At 43.1% G+C, this 18,399-nt stretch overlaps 4 protein-coding genes across 4 annotated transcripts; 3 read left to right on the top strand and 1 right to left on the bottom strand.

The window, feature by feature from the left end:
• The first annotated feature begins 315 nt into the window (after positions 1–315).
• fh (fumarate hydratase) lies at positions 316–2,488 on the top strand. The gene has a single exon (XM_035175992.1). The coding sequence runs from the start codon at positions 363–365 to the stop codon at positions 1,860–1,862; it is 1,500 nt and encodes a 499-aa protein (XP_035031883.1). The 5' UTR covers positions 316–362; the 3' UTR covers positions 1,863–2,488.
• Positions 2,489–2,679: 191 nt separating this feature from the next.
• Positions 2,680–5,181, bottom strand: fam32a (family with sequence similarity 32 member A). The gene is made up of 4 exons (XM_035175994.1): positions 5,025–5,181; positions 3,390–3,534; positions 3,103–3,156; positions 2,680–2,872 (listed from the first exon to the last, which is right to left on the bottom strand). Exons 1-4 carry the CDS (start codon positions 5,090–5,092, stop codon positions 2,804–2,806), a joined length of 336 nt encoding a protein of 111 aa, XP_035031885.1. The 5' UTR covers positions 5,093–5,181; the 3' UTR covers positions 2,680–2,803.
• A 66-nt stretch (positions 5,182–5,247) lies between these two features.
• mrpl54 (mitochondrial ribosomal protein L54) lies at positions 5,248–7,615 on the top strand. Its single transcript, XM_035175993.1, has 3 exons — positions 5,248–5,466; positions 6,283–6,439; positions 6,803–7,615. The coding sequence occupies exons 1-3, from the start codon at positions 5,340–5,342 to the stop codon at positions 6,933–6,935; spliced, it is 417 nt and encodes a 138-aa protein (XP_035031884.1). The 5' UTR covers positions 5,248–5,339; the 3' UTR covers positions 6,936–7,615.
• A 759-nt stretch (positions 7,616–8,374) lies between these two features.
• On the top strand, positions 8,375–16,524 carry malt2 (MALT paracaspase 2). The gene is made up of 17 exons (XM_035175989.2): positions 8,375–8,691; positions 8,980–9,122; positions 9,706–9,872; positions 10,241–10,371; positions 10,541–10,697; positions 10,796–10,983; positions 11,254–11,350; positions 11,451–11,501; positions 11,815–11,907; positions 12,024–12,227; positions 12,538–12,715; positions 12,831–12,905; positions 13,030–13,157; positions 13,996–14,145; positions 14,274–14,431; positions 14,623–14,760; positions 15,036–16,524. The coding sequence occupies exons 1-17, from the start codon at positions 8,677–8,679 to the stop codon at positions 15,402–15,404; spliced, it is 2,442 nt and encodes an 813-aa protein (XP_035031880.1). The 5' UTR covers positions 8,375–8,676; the 3' UTR covers positions 15,405–16,524.
• The last annotated feature ends 1,875 nt before the right edge of the window (positions 16,525–18,399 follow it).

Genomic DNA, 18,399 nt, shown 5'->3' with positions numbered 1-18,399 from the left:
TACATCAGCAATATTATTCAATATCAGAAAATCCATGTCAGAAATGTCCCATCTGTATTTCTTTAAACGTTTATTTGTCGGGTAAATCACAAGTTAGGTAAGGTTATCGACTTTTACTTTAGGAAGACGATTGAGCCCTGTTTTCCTTGCGGATATGAAGTCATGCCATGTTGTGTGAAGCTTCACGGATCCGGATGAAGCAGCTGGGTCATCTCCACGCGATACGCCAACCCGAGCGGAAGTCCCGCCTCTGCCGCTTTCCCATTGGCTGAGCCGCGACCAGTTTCCTCCTCGTCCAATGACAGGGGACAATGTGTTCGGCTGCGTTGACCTCCCCCTGCATTCACCTCTAATGAGAAGCCATGTTTCGGTCTTTGAGAACCGTCCAGCAGTTTAACTGCAAGCTCCAGGCTTTACAAAGACTCCACGTCCACTCCAGACGACTCCTCTGCACCTCCAGGATGAGCTGCTCACAGTTCAGGGTGGAGCGGGACACGTTCGGTGAGCTGAAGGTCCCAGCCGACAAGTACTACGGAGCCCAGACTGTCAGATCCACCATGAACTTTAAGATCGGGGGGCCGAGCGAGAGAATGCCCCTCCAAGTGATCAAGGCCTTTGGGGTCCTGAAGAAAGCTGCTGCTGTGGTGAACAAGGACTACGGCCTCAACCCACAGGTGGCAGATGCGATCAGCCAGGCTGCAGACGAGGTGGCAGCGGGTAAGCTGGATGATCATTTCCCTCTGGTGGTGTGGCAGACTGGATCTGGAACCCAGACCAACATGAACGTCAACGAGGTGATCAGCAACAGGGCCATTGAGATCATGGGAGGGAAGCTGGGCTCCAAGGATCCCGTCCACCCCAACGACCACGTCAACAAGAGCCAGAGCTCCAACGACACCTTCCCCACCGCCATGCACATAGCTGCGGCCACAGAGGTCCACCATGTCCTGCTGCCCGGCCTGCAGGCTCTCCACGATGCTCTGGCTGCCAAATCTGAAGAGTTCAAAGATATCATCAAGATAGGGCGCACACACACTCAGGATGCTGTGCCGCTCTCACTGGGACAAGAGTTCGGTGGTTATGTCCAACAGGTCAAGTACAGCATCCTGAGAGTGAAGTCCGCCATGCCCAGGGTGTATGAGCTGGCAGCAGGTGGCACAGCGGTGGGAACAGGACTCAACACCCGAATTGGCTTTGCTGAGAAAGTGGCCTCCACCGTTGCTTCTCTCACAGGCCTGCCTTTTGTGACGGCTCCCAACAAGTTCGAAGCCCTGGCAGCCCACGATGCCCTGGTGGAGCTGAGCGGAGCCCTGAACACTGTGGCTGTCAGCATGATGAAGATTGCCAACGACATCCGCTTCTTGGGGTCAGGACCCCGCTCCGGCCTCGGGGAGCTCATCTTACCAGAGAACGAGCCGGGAAGCAGCATCATGCCGGGCAAGGTGAACCCCACCCAGTGCGAGGCCATGACCATGGTCGCGGCCCAGGTGATGGGGAACCATGTGGCGGTCACCATCGGAGGCAGCAATGGACACTTTGAGCTCAATGTCTTCAAACCCATGATCATCAAGAACGTGCTGAACTCTGCACAGCTACTGGGCGACGCGTCTGTCTCCTTCACCAAAAACTGCGTGGTGGGGATCCAGGCCAACACAGAGAGGATCAACAAGCTCATGAATGAGTCCCTCATGTTGGTCACAGCACTCAACCCACACATCGGCTACGACAAAGCGGCCGCCATCGCCAAGACGGCTCACAAGAAAGGCACCACGCTGAAGGCTATGGCCATTGAGCTGGGATACGTGACCGAGGAGCAGTTCGAGCAGTGGGTGAAGCCAAGTGAAATGCTGGGGCCAAAGTAAACTCACAGGACACGACTACACACAAAATACCCTATCAACTGTGAGAAGTGTTTCTGTCCGATCAAAAGAACTGTCTGCACATAACCTGAAGATCTCGTACTTAATAAAAGCTGAGAATCCTCTGCTGTTGTGTGATGCAGCTTCTTACTGGTGTTAATTCAGCTCACTGTTATTGAACCAAAACATTTTCTTACATCCATAATAGATCTGAGCCAAATGAGTTTTAATCAATTGGCCCAAAATTTGCAACATATGATGCAAAGACAGACAAAATGTTAAATCAATTAGTACTCCAGTTATTTATGAATGATTTGTCACACATTAAGCTGTATGTCTTAAATTTAGTTGTCAGTCAGCAATGCAGTACTTTTGCATACACCCGTCTCCACATAGATACAACTGTTTCTGTAGCAAAATGCAAATACACATTTGGTTCTGGGATTCAAAGTCTCACTCCGTGCCTCTCGGTTTAGTTTGTACCCTCACTTCAGTTCCCATATTGACTCTGTGCCATCCCAAATAATTCAACATGGACTTCTGTACCTCGTGTGTTCTGGTTTACAGTTCCTGTATCGATTGTGCAATGTCAGTTCAAATGAAAATTTATATAAAAAACATTTTCTGGCTTTCTGAAATTTTTCTTGCATCACTCTCACACACACACACACTCTCTCACTCACTCACTCACACACACACACTAGCCAATATGCTTGGTCATCAAGGATATATTGTATAGTATGTAAGATAAGGAAAAACTTGACAAAATGTATCTTCACTCAAATCCTATATTGTATACACCAGGGACAGCAACAAAATACACAGTAAAAATCAAATTTTATTGTATATCGATAAAAGTAAATAAACATACATTTCAAAAAAAGGGTTGTGTGAGATTTTTCTACAGGTAAAAACAAAAAACAAAATGGAGGACATTTCCTCTTCTACTTGGTCCAGCTGACTTTGGGAATATCGTAATGCTCTGTCAAGGCGTCCAGATGGCGATTGAAATCCTGCAGACAAATGAAACAATAGAAGATGCATTCATTTTTGCTACATTTACTTATGTGGTCATATACATGAGTGTTTTGTGCGCAACTTGAAATATAAAGATACAAACCTAAATATTTTATATCTATAAAAACAGCTGTATGTTGATTGCCCAAATTAATTTACTTGTAGAATTGAGCTGTTTTGCAAGACGGACGGAATAGAGCTCTGCAATATCTAATGTATGACTTACCTCCACTCTGTGTTTATGAGTCTTAGACGCCTTGTTCAAAATCCTTTCCATTTTCTGTAAGGAAAGAGAGAGAGACAGAGGCCAAATTAATCATTTGAAAAATGCACATAACTTTCAGTTTATCTGTAACTGTACTGATTTGTCATTATTTGTGACTGTCCGTAGCAACAGACAGGATCATCTTGTCACAATAAATCACATTTTAAAAGTGTCAGTGTTATTAAATTAGTTATATTGCTATTTGCCTAATACAACTATGCCTCTAATGCTAGAGAACAATAACTCACCCTCTTCTCCTGCATCTTGTCAAAGGCCATTTGTGCCGGTGTCCTTTTGTCAACATAACCTTTGTTGGATTTCACCTCCTCCTCGTTGTGACTTTGCACAGCCTGCTCGAGGCGATGTTTACTCTCTTTATCCTTCTTCTTCTTCCTAAATGAGTTGAAAGAAGACATGAAATGACAGTTGATACATGGCTTGAGATAGACAATGAAACACGTCCACACACAATGCCCGTGGCCAAGATAGTAGAGGTTACTAACTATAGAGGGTTATTGAGGTTCAGTTGATATGTTAATAATATTAATTATAAAAGCCGTCGAACGGTGGGACAGGTCAGCAACAGACAGCAGTTTTTCGCCTTTTGTGTTTGTACATATATTCATATATTTTATCTTGATTTGATCATTATATATCTAGTGTTATATTATAAGTTTTATTGTTGCACCCTTTTTAAATACACTTAACATCTGCTGTTCCATCATTTACAGGCTATGTTAATCTAATGTACAACTTTTTTATTGTTTCAAATATTTATCTTTAAATCTGTATTTATATTTGGTTTCATGCCGCAGGCTCTGTCCCTTTTGTTACCTTATTCTACTCCTCTCACCTCAGATTTTCATTTCATACCTAAATATCTTAATCAGCACACATTTCCTTACAGTGAGTTTTGTAATAGTTCAGATGGCTAGACTATAATTTCACTGCAGATTATGTGTATGTATTCTTGACTTTGTATTATTCTTATGCTCTTGTGTTTGACTGTTTGTGTGCTACTGAAGGCCGAAAGTTACCCCTGGATCAATAAAGTATCTATCAATAGTTGCTGCCTACCTCAAACATGCCCCTGGGAGGTCTGGTGGTGGGGTTGATAATAAGAGGAGCCCCATCCCCATGAACCCACTTCCTTCTGAAGGGACACTATAGTTTCCATTTCAGAGACCAAAATGCCTCTGTTACCTCCACTTTTATGTATTAATTAGGGGTGTAACGTTACATGTATCTGTACCGAAAATTTCCGGTACGGGCCTTTCGTTTTGGTACGCACATTTACCGAACAAATGCAGTGGGTCCACTTGCGGGAAGTTTTTGTCTGCGTCTCAAATTCCAAGGGACAACTTTAGCGAAGGACCAGATGTACTGCAGAGTGGATCGTACAAAAGCTGTACGCCGACATTGCGCAACTGCTGTTGGATATGTAGCTGGTAGCACATCAAACATGCCGCCTTGTTTGAAATGGCATCAACAGAGTGATGTCCACTAACATTGAATTGTCTCATCACGAGCCAAATAAACATCAGCTTCTCGCGGTCAGCCATGTTTGTTTACGTTTGACGTCGTGCCATCGCCTTGCCTTGGAACGATTTGTAGTCGGAACTCGGAAATAGACTTCGTTACAACGTCGTCATTGTATATACTGACTTACTGGGATAGTGAATTAACCCCAAAAATACTCACAAATATTCACAAAATGCCATTAAATACACTATCCACAATACTATCTGTTAGCAAACAAGCTAACGTTAGCTTAGTCTACACCAGGGAGTTTTAATCAGTCACGAGTGGGAGTTGAAGTATTGTTGCCAGTTTAAACGTTTCCTCTTTCTCTAACATAAGTCACCAAATGCCTCAAAACTCACTTTTTCCCAGCTGAAACGCTGCCTTTAAACTTCAGAGCACTTTTCTGGGTCGCTGCGTACTCCGACATCTTCCAGTCGCTATGGTTCCGCTTCCTGCTTTGGGTTCAGAGGTGTTTATCTCTCTGCAGCGCCCCTTGGCGGCTCCGGCTTGCAGCACCTGTCCGATGCAGCCATGTTGTAGTGCATCATCCCGTCCAGAGAGGGGCGGTAGTTGTTTCTTCTCACACAGGCGATCTAGAAAACGGAAGTCGAGAGCAGCTATGAAAGTCAAACTGTAGCACGGTGGGCTGGGATGTTCAGTGGGGTGAAATAAAAATGTCAGGTTACATTTTATTTAGAATAGTAGCCTTAACAAAATGCGCCACATCCAACGCTACAGCGGCGGTGTGCAGGTCCAACATGCTGAGCAGAGCAGAGACACGAGGATATGCGAAGAAAGTTGGTGAGTAAAGAGGACATCTCTGTTCAGTGTGTTCAATGTCCACCTACTGCACATCTCCATGTTCCTCTGTGCCAGGTTTAAATAGCATCTGCTGATGAAATGTACGTGTGAAAACTTAGCTGACTGATTTCCACACCACTGTATTCCATTTGAGATACAATCACAATGATTAATGATAATAAATGGCGACTAATAGCTGTTGTGATTTATGTCTGTGGAGCTTCTCAGTCATCCAGGTCATGGTATATTACAAGTGCTTAAAACAGGTCAACTGGACTTGGTTGAGTTTCTTGAACATCCTGCTGCATATACTACATTGCTCTGCTTCTGCATTATGGGTGTTTTGTCTTTGGGATGGACCAGTTTCTGCCTCAGTGTGTTGGTAGGCTTGGGATGTACTGGGATGGGGTGTTTTTCAGATACTCCAGCAGCATAAGGGATCACAACGTTGTTCCGTTGATCCTTCTTCTCCTCCCTTTCTGTTCTGTTTCTCCTTTTTGTGGGTTTGGCAAAGGCCCAGTTGGGATAACCACATGTTTTTCAAGAAACTCAACCAAGTCCAGTTCACCTGTTTTTAGCAATTGGATATGCTGTTGTGATTTAGCAATAATACCCAAATAATAATAATAATAATAATCACGGTCATCCACCTGTCTGAATCGCCTGGCTGTGCACACATATGCCTTTAACTCATAATGTGTTAGATACCAAAGCACTGGTAGCATGTTTGGAGTCAACCTGTGTAGATTCTCCATAAACGCATCCATGTGTGGATATGAACAACATGACACCTGACTCTTTTCCTCTGTCTTCCAGCGGCCAAAGGAAAAGGTAAAGGCATGGCGAAGGAAGAGCTGAAAGGTCCAGAGGTGTGTAGAGACCCCGCCAGACTTACTTCTCATGCAGTCGGGGCCAATATCTTTAAACAGGGAGAGGACCCCATACTGAAGACTCCTGAGGAATATCCAGAGTGGTGAGAGCACATATATATATATATACATACCCATACATACATTTCAGCAACACTTTTCACCACTTGTAATCGATTAGAACTATACAGTTTCTCTCATTTTAGAGGTTTTATTGACTTTTTCCAAAATACAAAAAACATAAGAGATAACCCCAATCCTAAGGTTTAAAACATAACAAAATTATAAAATAAAAAAGGGGGAAAAAGGAGGCACATCTCTCATTCAAGCTATAACAGTATTACAACCATCCTGGTTGGCCCATAGAATCTCTCATGCTTTCTACAAAAGCTCTAGTTATTCTGGTTAAGGGAGGCATTTCCTCAATTTTCATATCTGATTTCCCGCCTCTTTTATCATTTCCCCAGGTTGTACCAGTTGAACCTGGGAGAGCCCAAAAAGCTGCACGAGCTGGAGTCGGACAACTGGGAATACTGGAAGCGTCTGAGGAAGGAAAACATTTGGCGATTCAACAGACTCCATAAGGGGAAGAAGTTTTGAGCCTTCACTTGATTGTGGACAGTGGACAGATCTCCTGTACAGTGATGTGCTTCAGACTCTTATGAACTATATTACGACAACTTTTTACATGTTCAGATCACATCTTAAGTTTCTGAGAGAATTATCATGACACCAACTCTTCAACACTTGCCATTCATCTGGGTTATCTGAAATCACCCAGCATACTCAGTCTTTTAGCTGCATTGGCTCCTCTGGGAACATTGTTTGAAAGATGAATGCTTGAAAGTGTTCGTGGCTGACTCTTCAGCACAGTATATGACGTCAGGAAGTGTATGACGGGTTATGTTGAATACAGTGAGGAATCTCACTGAAATGCAGAGCGTATAATGCAGTGTAATCCAACATGACACCCCAGTCTCATCAAAAACTGAATATAAAAAGCTGAACAAATTATGGATGATGCATTTTGACCTCGGACACAATCTCACCAAAACCTCCACTCACTAGCGTCTGTGACACAATGGAAATCTCCAGAACAGCTACTTAATGGACTTTGTGGTGCGATCTCAAAAATGTAGTGTTTACTGTATTTGATGCAGGTTGATCACATGGGATTTGATTCTGTCTGTAATGGTAATCGTCCGATGATATCTCGACAAAACAATTTCTCACTTTTTTTTCGCAGACTTATTATAAATAAATACAAATCCAACAAACAATGTCTTCATTTCTTGCAAAATGCCCTCAAATTTGTATCCATGTTATGAATATAAACCTTCTACCACTTTATAAAAGGTTTAAAAACTAACTAATGGTTAATAAACCAATCATAAAGAGCAGCCTTTGGGTAGATAAATGACTAAATAGATTTTTTTTCTCTGATGGTTGTCAATCGAAAATAGGATATAATAATTTCCGATGTGTTTCACTTAGAAACCACATAAATCTTAAAACTGTCAAACATTGCAATATTACCTAAAACCAAAATATCTTGAATCAAGGTGCGTTATATATACAATATTGTTAGCTCATAGCTCCATGCATCGACTATGTATATACCTAAAAAGTTTTTCTTTAGCTCTTATGGACTAGTTCTAAAGCAAAGCTGAGTCAGTCACTGGTTTTCCTCTATTTATTTTCTCTTGATGCTTATTGCTTTGTGTTTTGTACCAAATCTATTGTTTAGTACTACACTGCACTAACACACATTCAATGAACGAAAAAAGGAGCAAGAAGAACAATCTTATATCACCAGCACATAACATGCAGATGGAGCTCCCCCCTTTTTGATTTCCAATCTTTTCACAAATCACATAACAAATCAATTGTATGTAAATGAACAATATTCATCATCATATAAATCCCTGTCCAGGGAATTCCACAGTTGCACTCAATACACAGAAATACACGTGCTTTTTGGAAACTAGACTTCCTTCCTCCTCATTTGACATTGATGTAAACAGTTTTCTGTATAAAAGTCTCAACACACGTGACTTGCTAAAAAGAAAAAGTCAGATAGTTCATAAGTGATTTTGCTTTGTTCTGAATTAAAGTAATAAACGGTGTTGCTATGACAACCCTTCATGCAAATGACGGAGTTATTGATGACAAATATGAGGAACCGAGAGAAGAGAAGTGGATAATGTGGGGAACAATACTATGCCACTGTGTGTAATATACAGCAGACATCTCCTTTTCCTCAGCAGTCACTCGATCCTCTGTTCAACTGGACACAGCCGGTGAGTCCAAACATTTCTCTTTCACCTGGATGGAAATTTGAATGGCGGAAGTGGAGGTGAGTTGCGCTGTTCTTACTTGTGCTGAAGACAACGTGTAGTTTCACTTTCGTGTGTGTGTGTGCGCACTCACACGAACATAAAGCTGCCCGAGGGGGAAACCCGAGATGACGAACACCCTGATACTGAACCAGCCGTGTGGGCGACCGAGAGGGGGACTCGTTCGACAATAAGCCCACTGCACCCGGAGGAAAATCCCCCTGGACCGGGGACAGGTTCAGGGCATAGGGTTTCCAGCGTTTAATATCCCCTGTGCTTTTCTGCTGGGTTTGTTGGTGCTGATACAGAAGAAGACGGAGGAGACGAACATGGTGGTCGGGAACATGAGTGAAGAAGTCCTGAACAGACTGTCAAAGATGTTGGACAACATCACCTGCGGATGGAAGCAGCTGGCCAGAGCGGTGTCCGAGCAGCCGCGCTTCTGCTGCAGGTGAGAGCCTTGAAGGCATCGGAGGAGGCAGAGCTCCACACATGGTCCCACTGCAGTTTACACATCTGCATATTAGTAATAATAATGATACACTTTATTTATATAGCACATTTCCAAACAAAGTTACAAGGGGCTTTACAAGTTAAAAGTCACAAATTGAAGGCAAACAATTAGAAACCATTTCAAAAGCAATGTGAAGATCACACAGCGTTAGAGCACGGATACAGAAATACAAACTGTTACAGGTGAGAAATGAGTAAAAACAAGACAAAATAAAACCTAGTAAAATGATCAAAATTGACGGTAAGATCAGAAGTACCTATTCCGATGTGTCTGTAAGAGAGATTTAAAAGAGGATAAGGAGTTTGTCACGTGGATTCTCCTCAGGGAGATTCTTCTGAAGACAGAAAGTGCCTGCTCACCTCTGGTCCTCTTTATCTTTCTTGATCACCACAACTCATTTCGACACAGTGTGTTTGTCATTGAGCTCTCCTTTAATACTACTGTCCATTCCCCTAAGTTTCTTGGTGGTCCATAAGAGTGACACCACCTTTTAAAATTGTGACCTCTGACCCCTCTGCAGTGAGAGTCAGCTGACCAGCTGCTCGCTCCAGGCGCTGAGCCCTGCAGGCAGCCCGGCTCGCGCCCTCTTGGCTCAGCTGGCCGATCGCTCCTGCTCCCTGGACTTCCTGCTCCACTGCCTGAGGAAGGTGGACCACCAGGAAGCCGTGCAGTACCTCACCAGCACAGGTAGTAAAGATGGAGATGTGGTTTCACACATATGCAAATGTATGAAGTCAACTCCAACTAAGAAAACATCCAGGGACCGGATATAATTTCTGTTATTACTACAGGGTAGAAGACCTTTAGCTCTTGATATATTGAGTCATAACCACCATACACGGTGATTTGCAGAGGTGGAAATCAGGAAGTAATTGAGCACACTTTCTCATCTGGGACAGTCCAACTTGTCATGGCTGTGAAATCTGAAAGGTTTAACTGTGGTGTCTGTTACATTTACGTGTGTGTGTGTGTGTGTGTGTGTGTGTGTGTGTGTGTGTGTGTGTGTGTGTGTGTGTGTGTGTGTGTGTGTGTGTGTGTGTGTGTGTGTGTGGCAGTGGCAGAGATGATTCAGATCACAGTGCAGCCCCAGGGTCAGCAGGCCACAGTGGGGGGCAGGGTGGTGTTGACCTGCAGAGCCGCTGGTCCACCTGGGCTCTGCTACCAGTGGTTCAGAGGCAAAGAAGAGGTCGGTCCAACATATGATCGTGATGTGTTCTGTATTTATGTAACTTTTTGGCTAAATCTGTCACCTTTACATCCTATTGATGTCATTTTAGTGAGACAAATAAATTCCTCTGTAGATAATATAATATCTGTGTTATATAAATAGCCCACTGATCATTTTGTTGATGTAGGTTTTGGAAAAAAACGGGTGCACACCAGAGTTGATTCTGTGTCCTTTAGCCCCGGTCCACCAGGGTCACTATATCTGCAGAGTCAACCACGGAGAAAAGTGCATCTTCTCTCAGTGGGCTCGAGTTCGCTTGGTTTCCTCTGCAGGTTCCAGTCCAGGTACCCCTCCTCCCATCCTTCTATTCTCCTTTTTTCCCTTGTTCTATTCCATCTCATGATGTGTGATGTATCGTTCTGGTGAATCTCATCATCTGCAGACTGCAGCAGCAGTCTGTTTCAGGGCTCAGTGAGTGGGCTGCGCATCACCCACCAGCCTGAGGCCCAAGCGGTGTCTGAAGGTGACTCTCTGCTCCTGGTGTGCAAAGCAGAGGCCAGCCCTCCCGCCCAGTACGAGTGGTACCACAACAGGGTTCCCATGCAAGAACACAAGACAAGGGCATTTGAAGTAAGTATGTCCAACAGTCATTATGTCAGATTAAAACCTGTTAGGATTAAAACATTGAATAAAAGGAGTAAAGCTTTACAACCTTTGGATTTTAATCTGTATTCTGGAGACTAATTGTGAAAGTTGAATGAGTGTAAAGATGATCAAATCTGCTTGATGTGAGCTCAAAATCTTGCAATCAATTCTTTTTTTATATATTTTTAAAAGAAGATTGACATTTCTGTAGAAGTACACCGTGTTACATTTGATGTTGTGTATCATTTCCTGTAGATCCTGTGTGTGACCACAGCACACAGAGGAGAGTACAGATGTAAAGTGTTCAACCTTTATCATGAGACGTGGAGCGACACAGCAGGAGTCACAATTGGTGAGACATAGAGACATTTTCTCATATTCAGAGTGTAAATGTATAGATGAGAAAAAAGATATTCATACATGACCATAATACTTTTGCATTTATTTCTCAGGCCCAAGTTCCATAACTGATGCATCCTGGGTAGAAGTTGATCGTGGTCTAGGTGTGTTTTGTTTTTCTACCTGAATATTTCACAGTGAATAAAGGAACTTGAGTCACAGTTTTGTTCCTCTGTCATTCTCTGAAACGTTGAATCACTTTAATTCCTGTTTCTTTGTAAGCACATCAGTGAACTGTAAAACAGTATCATGTGGCTTTACTTTGTGTGAGTCAAAGCAGTTGGTAGTGGATCAGTGTATGGACTTAGAAGTGTTGACTCAGTTCAGGTTATAAGAATAAGTCCAAACATTCTAATATAATATCAAACAATATGGGACTTTTTAATGTAAATATATTTTCCATATCGGTGTTGCCAGACTCACAGGAAATCAACAGGTCAACTTCTGGACCGGGAATAAATCCAACACGACCAATGGCCAGTCATCCGCCGCCATCCAAACATTTCCATGGTGAATTTGGTCCAAACAAATGCTGTCATCTTTTTGTAGATCACTAATAATAGTTACAGTATATTATTTAGTGGGTTAGTGGCTCTTCATTGATGCCCTGTCTTCCCCCTCCACAGCAACAGACAAAGTCGCTCTGCTGATCGGCAACATGAACTACCTCCACCACACTCAGCTGTGTGCTCCCATCGCTGACGTGCACGAGTTGACCAACCTCCTCAGACAAATGGACTTCAAGGTGGTTTCACTGCTTGACCTCAACTGGCAGGAGATGCACAGCGCCGTGACGGAGTTCCTCTTGCTGCTTGACAAGGGAGTCTATGGTCTGTCTCTCGTCCACCAAGATAATATGTTTGAAATGTGCTTTGTGCCAGTTCTTTTGAAAAATGACTGCAATATTTTGGTTTGAAGTAGAATATGCAGTAAAAATGCCCTTTTCAATACCTTGCTTTATTTAATACAATCACATGGCATCGAATAAATAAAAGCAACATTTCCTCATTATAACTTTTGAAAAACAGAAAATAAAAGAGCGAGGCAAAGAATCTGACAAATATTATGTGCCAACCTTAACTCTCTTTGACATTGACACTCATCAATGTTTACAACGCTTCGTTGTCCTTCTTAACCCAGGCTTACTATACTTTGCTGGTCATGGTTATGAGAATTACGGCAACAGCTTCATGATTCCCATCGATGCTCCGGCCTCCAACACGTCCGAGCATTGCTTGTGTGTGCAGAACATCCTCACCAGGATGCAGGAGAAAGAGACCGGGCTCAACGTGTTCCTGCTCGACATGTGTCGCAAAAGGTGTCAATATTTATTTCAATGATTGTATTGATGCCGCAGCTTGTTTTTTTTTAAATTTCACTTTAAGATTATCTGCCTGTGCTTCTTTAGACTTAAAATGTTATTCCCTTTTTAGAAACCCACATGATGATGTCATTGTACAACCTGGACCTCTGAAGGTCACAGCAAATATAGTGTTTGGTTACGCCACGTAAGTTGCTGATCCTCCCCCTGTATGAGACCAGTGTTTATTTAATACTAGATTTGAAATATGTGACACTCGACTCCTACTTTAACCAGTGAAGTGCCACTCATGTGCACTTGCCTCTGTTTAGATGTGTAGATGCAATGGCGTATGAAGTGAAGAGGGAAGACGTGTCCAACGGCATCTTCATAAACTTCCTCAAACAGCGAGTTTGTGAAGATGAGAAGGTCACAGTCATGCTGGACAGAGTCGCTGAAGGTATGTGGAGCTAAACAGACCCATAACAGAATTGCACCAACTGGCCAATCAGTTGTTTTGTATTTTAGGGTACGACTACACCTGATGTTTCATTGTCTTTGACATATGTGAAGTTGGTTTTGAACGGATTATTCAACATCTGGCCTGAAAGGGGTCACGTGCATACGGGCTCAACTCCAGTATGGAAATGCATTTAATAAATTTCATCTTATAATATTTTGTGCTATATTTAACAGCGGGGTGAGCCGTCTGTGCATTCAAACCCCTCACATACATGTAATTCACCCTGAATCTTTCACCGTAGTTTGATTTACCTTTTCACTTTCAGAGTTGCATGTTTAGCTCACTGACATGATTTCCTGAACAGAGCCTTCATTACCATCATTAGATCCACCTGAGCGTTTCCTGCTATGACTGTCTAAATGTCTGCTGTAAAAGAAAGCTTTTCGAAGGTTCCAGTTGCAAAGCGTTTGTGCAGGTTGTTACTAAACCGTAGCATAAAATAAGCAATAGCTCTGTGTTTCTTCTGGTGCATGAATGCAGTGAAAACCAGAGAGATGCTTAAAAACCACAGAGATGCTTAAATCTGCAGCAAACTAAACTAAAGATCACAGTGGGTAAAAGAAAGTGACTGTATTCCTCTTAGCTGGTTGAAAATGTGAACTTTTTGCAGATCTGGACAAATATCACTCAGTCATGTTAAACCACACAGACCACACTCTTTTTATTTTTACTTTGAAGATTTCAACCCAGCACCTTGTTCCCCTAAAAAAGTTAGTGTTGAATAGCTGTTGTGATGAATCCATACGGTGCATTAAAACTTCATTACTCTTTTCAGACATGGGTCGCTGTGTGATTACACGAGGGAGGCAGGCTCTGGAGATGCGCAGCAATCTGTCTGAACGACGCTCCCTCACCGACCAGATACAAACGTCTGAATGCTCTGAATCCTATTCAGCTCGCAACCTGCAGTGGGCCATCGCTCACGGTACAATTTACACAAAAGTTAACAAAAAATCTTAGATATAGCAAGAGATATTGCCATATCTGTTGTTTATTTTATTTCTTGTTGGCATGAAATAAACATATACCTAATTCAAATGCCTATCTTCGTAGTCCTGCCACCGAGCAAGTACCTGCAGTTTGACTGTGGGGTGACTGTTCAGCTTGGGTTTGCTGCAGAGTTCTCCAACGTCATGGTCATCTACACTCGGATACTTGACCAGCCCAAAGATATTGTTTCCTGCTCTGCTCAGCTCACTGACTTCCCCTTGGTTTGTTGGTTGATATTACTTATGTAGATATAACACAAAGGTTCTGGCTCATAATCACACATCATGCATGGGACCTGGAATCATTCAGTGTTTCTCAATATATTCTAAGCAGGAAATCTGTAGTTATTCTTGATATTTGAAGTACACACGCACAACATCTTACTGATCTTTACAATGTGTTTGCTTGGCAGGATGTGGATGTCGATCTGAAGACGACTAACCAGGAAACTCTCCTTGAAGCTGGTAGTTTATTATTGATCAAGGACGACCTTCTTTCACCAGAGGTCCCCAGTCTTTACACACGCCTCCGCAGCCTTCAGAGACTGAAGGTCAGACACTGGTTGTTCTTTTCATAAATACTTCTCTTATTTCTGACCTGGGAGAAATTAAATCTTCCTAGGCCCCCATTTTAAACAATATAATCAATGCTTATCTTGAAAAAGATTTGATAAAGTCAACAATAAGATTAGAATTTAAGTATGATATTTTGTACCTACTTTGAGCAACACTTCTTTGTGTTTGTGTGGGGGTCAGGTCCTCTCAACCCTTTTATATTTCCTTCTCTAAAGCTAAAAACACATCCTTCTCTTTTATGTCTAAACAGAGGGAGCTCACGTTCACCGTCTGTCTTCATTACACCTATTGCAACATGGATGACGAAGTACAGGAAAGGCAGTCAGTAACAGTTGGCAAACCACTGGTCTCCAAACTCAACCTCTATGAACCGCGACCACCTCGTGCCTGCTCTACGTCCTCGTCCTTCAGCCTCGACTCCTTCAACATCGCTGAGGGCACAACCTCTGTGGGAACATCCTCAAATACATGGCCTTATTATGGCAGAGAATCTACCTCCACTGACTCTCTGACTTCATCCAGGAGTGCAAATATCCCAGAGGAGACTGACAGCCCTGAATTATGCAACGACCCCAAACCTCTTGTTGCCGGCCAAAGCTTGTCCCACAGCCTAAGTTAATGACACAAACTACAAATTAAGTGACAATTTTCACTCGCACTAGTAATCATGAGCCTGATTTGACCATTACATACTGAGAATAAAGAGTATACGTAAACAAAAAGAAAAGTCAAAAGATTGGGAACATCTCAGTGAAACCTGACCCTGGACTCAGGTCATATCTTTACATTTTTAAACAAAACATTTTTTAAGACATAGATACATTATACCAGATCCAGTTTGGTATGTGTTTGTAAGGGGGAGGAAATAAAACACTGGTTTTTGCTTTTTGAAACATTTATTAAAACTCTTGTACAAAGTAAAAATGTAGAAAACTGTTTGTTATCATCACTAACTACCCATGTTAATAATAAGAATAAACTTTATTTATGTAGCACTTTTCAAAACACAGATGAAAAGTGTTTCACAATAAGAAAGACAACGAGTCAATATATTGACAGAGATAATGGATTTATAGATAGAGTTGGCTACATTTTGAGGTACTTATATATGTGCATGTACAGATAAATGATAAAAAAATGGATTAAGGAAGTTCTTTGTAATTTAAAGCTAAAAAAACTTAGATTTTCACTTTCAAGATCTACCAAGGTATTCCAAGATACATGGAGCCCTTTCCTTGACTTTTTTAACGCCCTTAATCTGTCTCTGGACTTGGAAGAAGCCTCTCACTCACTCCTACTACACCCCACACTCCTGTACTACTGTGGTAGCTGCTCACCCCTTAATCCCACTCCCTCCCCCTTCTACTTATCCATTTATTCAATATACATACATACGTAATTAGTATTACCCCCCCCCCCTTTTTTTATAAAATTTTATTTATTTTCTTTATTGTGCTGCTCGGCAGCCGTTGTTCTGTATGTGTGTGTGTGTGTTTGTGGACGTCTGTTGGAGTGTTGTTTGTCCCGGTCAGGGCCCGACCTGAGCTGGGTTTTGGGTGGGTTGTGGGGGGCATGGGTCAAGGATATTACTGACATACTACTGTACACTCCTGCTGTATCAGTCACTGTTTATGACCATTGTATGTCATGTCATTGAAAAATTCAAATAAAAACAGTTGAAAAAAAACAAACAAGTGTGATGCTATAGATCAAAGGAGGTTACTATGACAACTAATCAGAATGTTCGGAAAAACAATGTTGCACTTCATCAGCTGCAGACAAACGTCAGTTGCACCCACGATCCTGAAGAGAGCAGAAGCATTTTGAACTCTCCACGATCCTCAACCAAACTTGAGCCCAAGTTTCAGACGTGCTTTTCTTTGTCGACCATGCAGCACCAAGACAGTGTGACGAGCCTCAGAGCGGAACTCTTCCAAGCTAACGGTCAGATTAAGGTTCTCGAAGAGGGAAACTCGTCTCTGCAGGAGCAGGTCGAGCAGCTCCAGGAGCAGCTGAAAGAAAGAGATGGACTCTTACGAAAAGAGACCAAGAAACGGCGTGCTCGCTTCAGGGCCTACGTGGACGTCCTGAACCAGCTCACTGAGTATCAGGCCAAATGTGAAACTCTGGAGACCCATCTGCACCAGGAGCCGGCTCAGCCTGAAACAAGCTGGAGCAGAGAGGTGGAGGTCGACCAGGAAAAACAGGATCTGAAGAAGCAGGTCAACCTGCCCAAGACCGGACAGAGGACGCTTGAAGATGAGCTGAAAAAGAAGGACGAGCTCATCGTGACCGCAACCAAGAGACGGCGTATTCAAACCAATGCCTACCTTGACAGCCTGGCCATGCTCACGGTCAAAGAAAAGGAGGTGAACAAAAGTCAGGCAGAGACACAGGAGGCAAGGCTGCGGCAGGAGATGACTCAGACTGAGGGAGTGAGCAGCAGTAAGGTGGAGGCCGTCGAAAAAGAAAATGAGACTCTGAAGGAGCAAGTTCACAAACTAAAAGGTGAACACACAAAGCTCCAGGACGAAGTCAGACATAAGGAGGAGCTGGTGAAAAAGGAAATCAGCAAAAGACAAGCTTCTACCAAGTCGTACCTCGCCTCCCAGCACAAGCTCAGTGACATGGAGAACGAGCTGGACAGCGTAGAGAGGCAGTGGAGGAGAAAGGTGGAGCAGCTGGAGACAGTGAAGGTGGAGGAGCAAGATGAACTGCAGGTTGAGCATCTCCAGGAGCAGCTGAAAGTAAGAGATGAACTCTTACGAAAAGAGACCAAGAAACGGCGTGCTCGCTTCAGGGCCTTCGTGGACGTCCTGAACCAGCTCACTGAGTATCAGGCCAAATGTGAGACTCTGGAGACCCGTCTGCACCAGGAGCCGGTTCAGCCTGAAACAAGCTGGAGCAGAGAGGCGGAGGATCTGAAGAAGCAGGTCAACCTGCTCAAGACCGGACAGAGGAGCCTTGAAGATGAGCTGAAAAAGAAGGACGAGCTCATCGTCACCGAAACAAAGAGACGGCGTATTCAAACCAATGCCTACCTTGACAGCCTGGCCATGCTCACGGTCAAAGAAAAGGAGGTGAACAAAAGTCAGGCAGAGACACAGGAGGCAAGGCTGCGGCAGGAGATGACTCAGACTGAGGGAGTGAGCAGCAGTGAGATGGAGGCCGTCGAAAAAGAAAATGAGACTCAAGTTCACAAACTAAAAGGTGAACACACAAAGCTCCAGGATGAAGTCAGACATAAGGAGGAGCTGGTGAAAAAGGAATTCAGGAAAAGACAAGCTTCTACCAAGTTGTACTTCGCCTCCGAGCTGGACAGCGTAAAGAGGAAGTGGAGGAGCAAGGTGGAGCAGCTGGAGACATCGAAGATGGAGGACCAAGATGAACTCCTGAAACAGAAGACAGATTATCCTCCAAAGAAGAGAGGAATGAGAGGACATTTGCCCTGAAACCTTGTACCCTTCATCCCTTCTTATCCCACCCACTCCCTACTATAATATAATACAATAATATATGTACAACATTTACCTGTGTGTTTTTCTGAATATAAATAAATGATTCATGATTCTTTTATATTACTACAGTGTTGGTTTTGTTTGTTAGTTTCTATA

This window comes from Hippoglossus stenolepis, chromosome 14 (assembly GCF_022539355.2).
Source record: "Hippoglossus stenolepis isolate QCI-W04-F060 chromosome 14, HSTE1.2, whole genome shotgun sequence".
NCBI classification, from domain to species: Eukaryota; Metazoa; Chordata; class Actinopteri; order Pleuronectiformes; family Pleuronectidae; genus Hippoglossus; species Hippoglossus stenolepis.
The sequence above is the reverse complement of the archived record's forward strand: the minus strand, read 5'-3'. Positions and strand labels throughout refer to the sequence as shown.

Coding starts and splice junctions, on each gene's coding strand:
- malt2 (XM_035175989.2), top strand. Junction 14,146..14,273: donor GCAGTGGGCCATCGCTCACG/GTACAATTTACA, acceptor CTATCTTCGTAG/TCCTGCCACCGAGCAAGTAC. Junction 14,761..15,035: donor GCAGCCTTCAGAGACTGAAG/GTCAGACACTGG, acceptor ATGTCTAAACAG/AGGGAGCTCACGTTCACCGT.
- fam32a (XM_035175994.1), bottom strand. CDS start 5,092: ATGTCGGAGTACGCAGCGACCCAGAAAAGTGCTCTGAAGTTTAAAGGC. Junction 3,535..5,024: donor AGCGTTTCAGCTGGGAAAAA/GTGAGTTTTGAG, acceptor CAACTCATTTAG/GAAGAAGAAGAAGGATAAAG. Junction 2,873..3,102: donor CTCATAAACACAGAGTGGAG/GTAAGTCATACA, acceptor ATTTGTCTGCAG/GATTTCAATCGCCATCTGGA.
- mrpl54 (XM_035175993.1), top strand. CDS start 5,340: ATGTCAGGTTACATTTTATTTAGAATAGTAGCCTTAACAAAATGCGCC. Junction 5,467..6,282: donor AGGATATGCGAAGAAAGTTG/GTGAGTAAAGAG, acceptor TCTGTCTTCCAG/CGGCCAAAGGAAAAGGTAAA. Junction 6,440..6,802: donor CCTGAGGAATATCCAGAGTG/GTGAGAGCACAT, acceptor TCATTTCCCCAG/GTTGTACCAGTTGAACCTGG.
- fh (XM_035175992.1), top strand. CDS start 363: ATGTTTCGGTCTTTGAGAACCGTCCAGCAGTTTAACTGCAAGCTCCAG.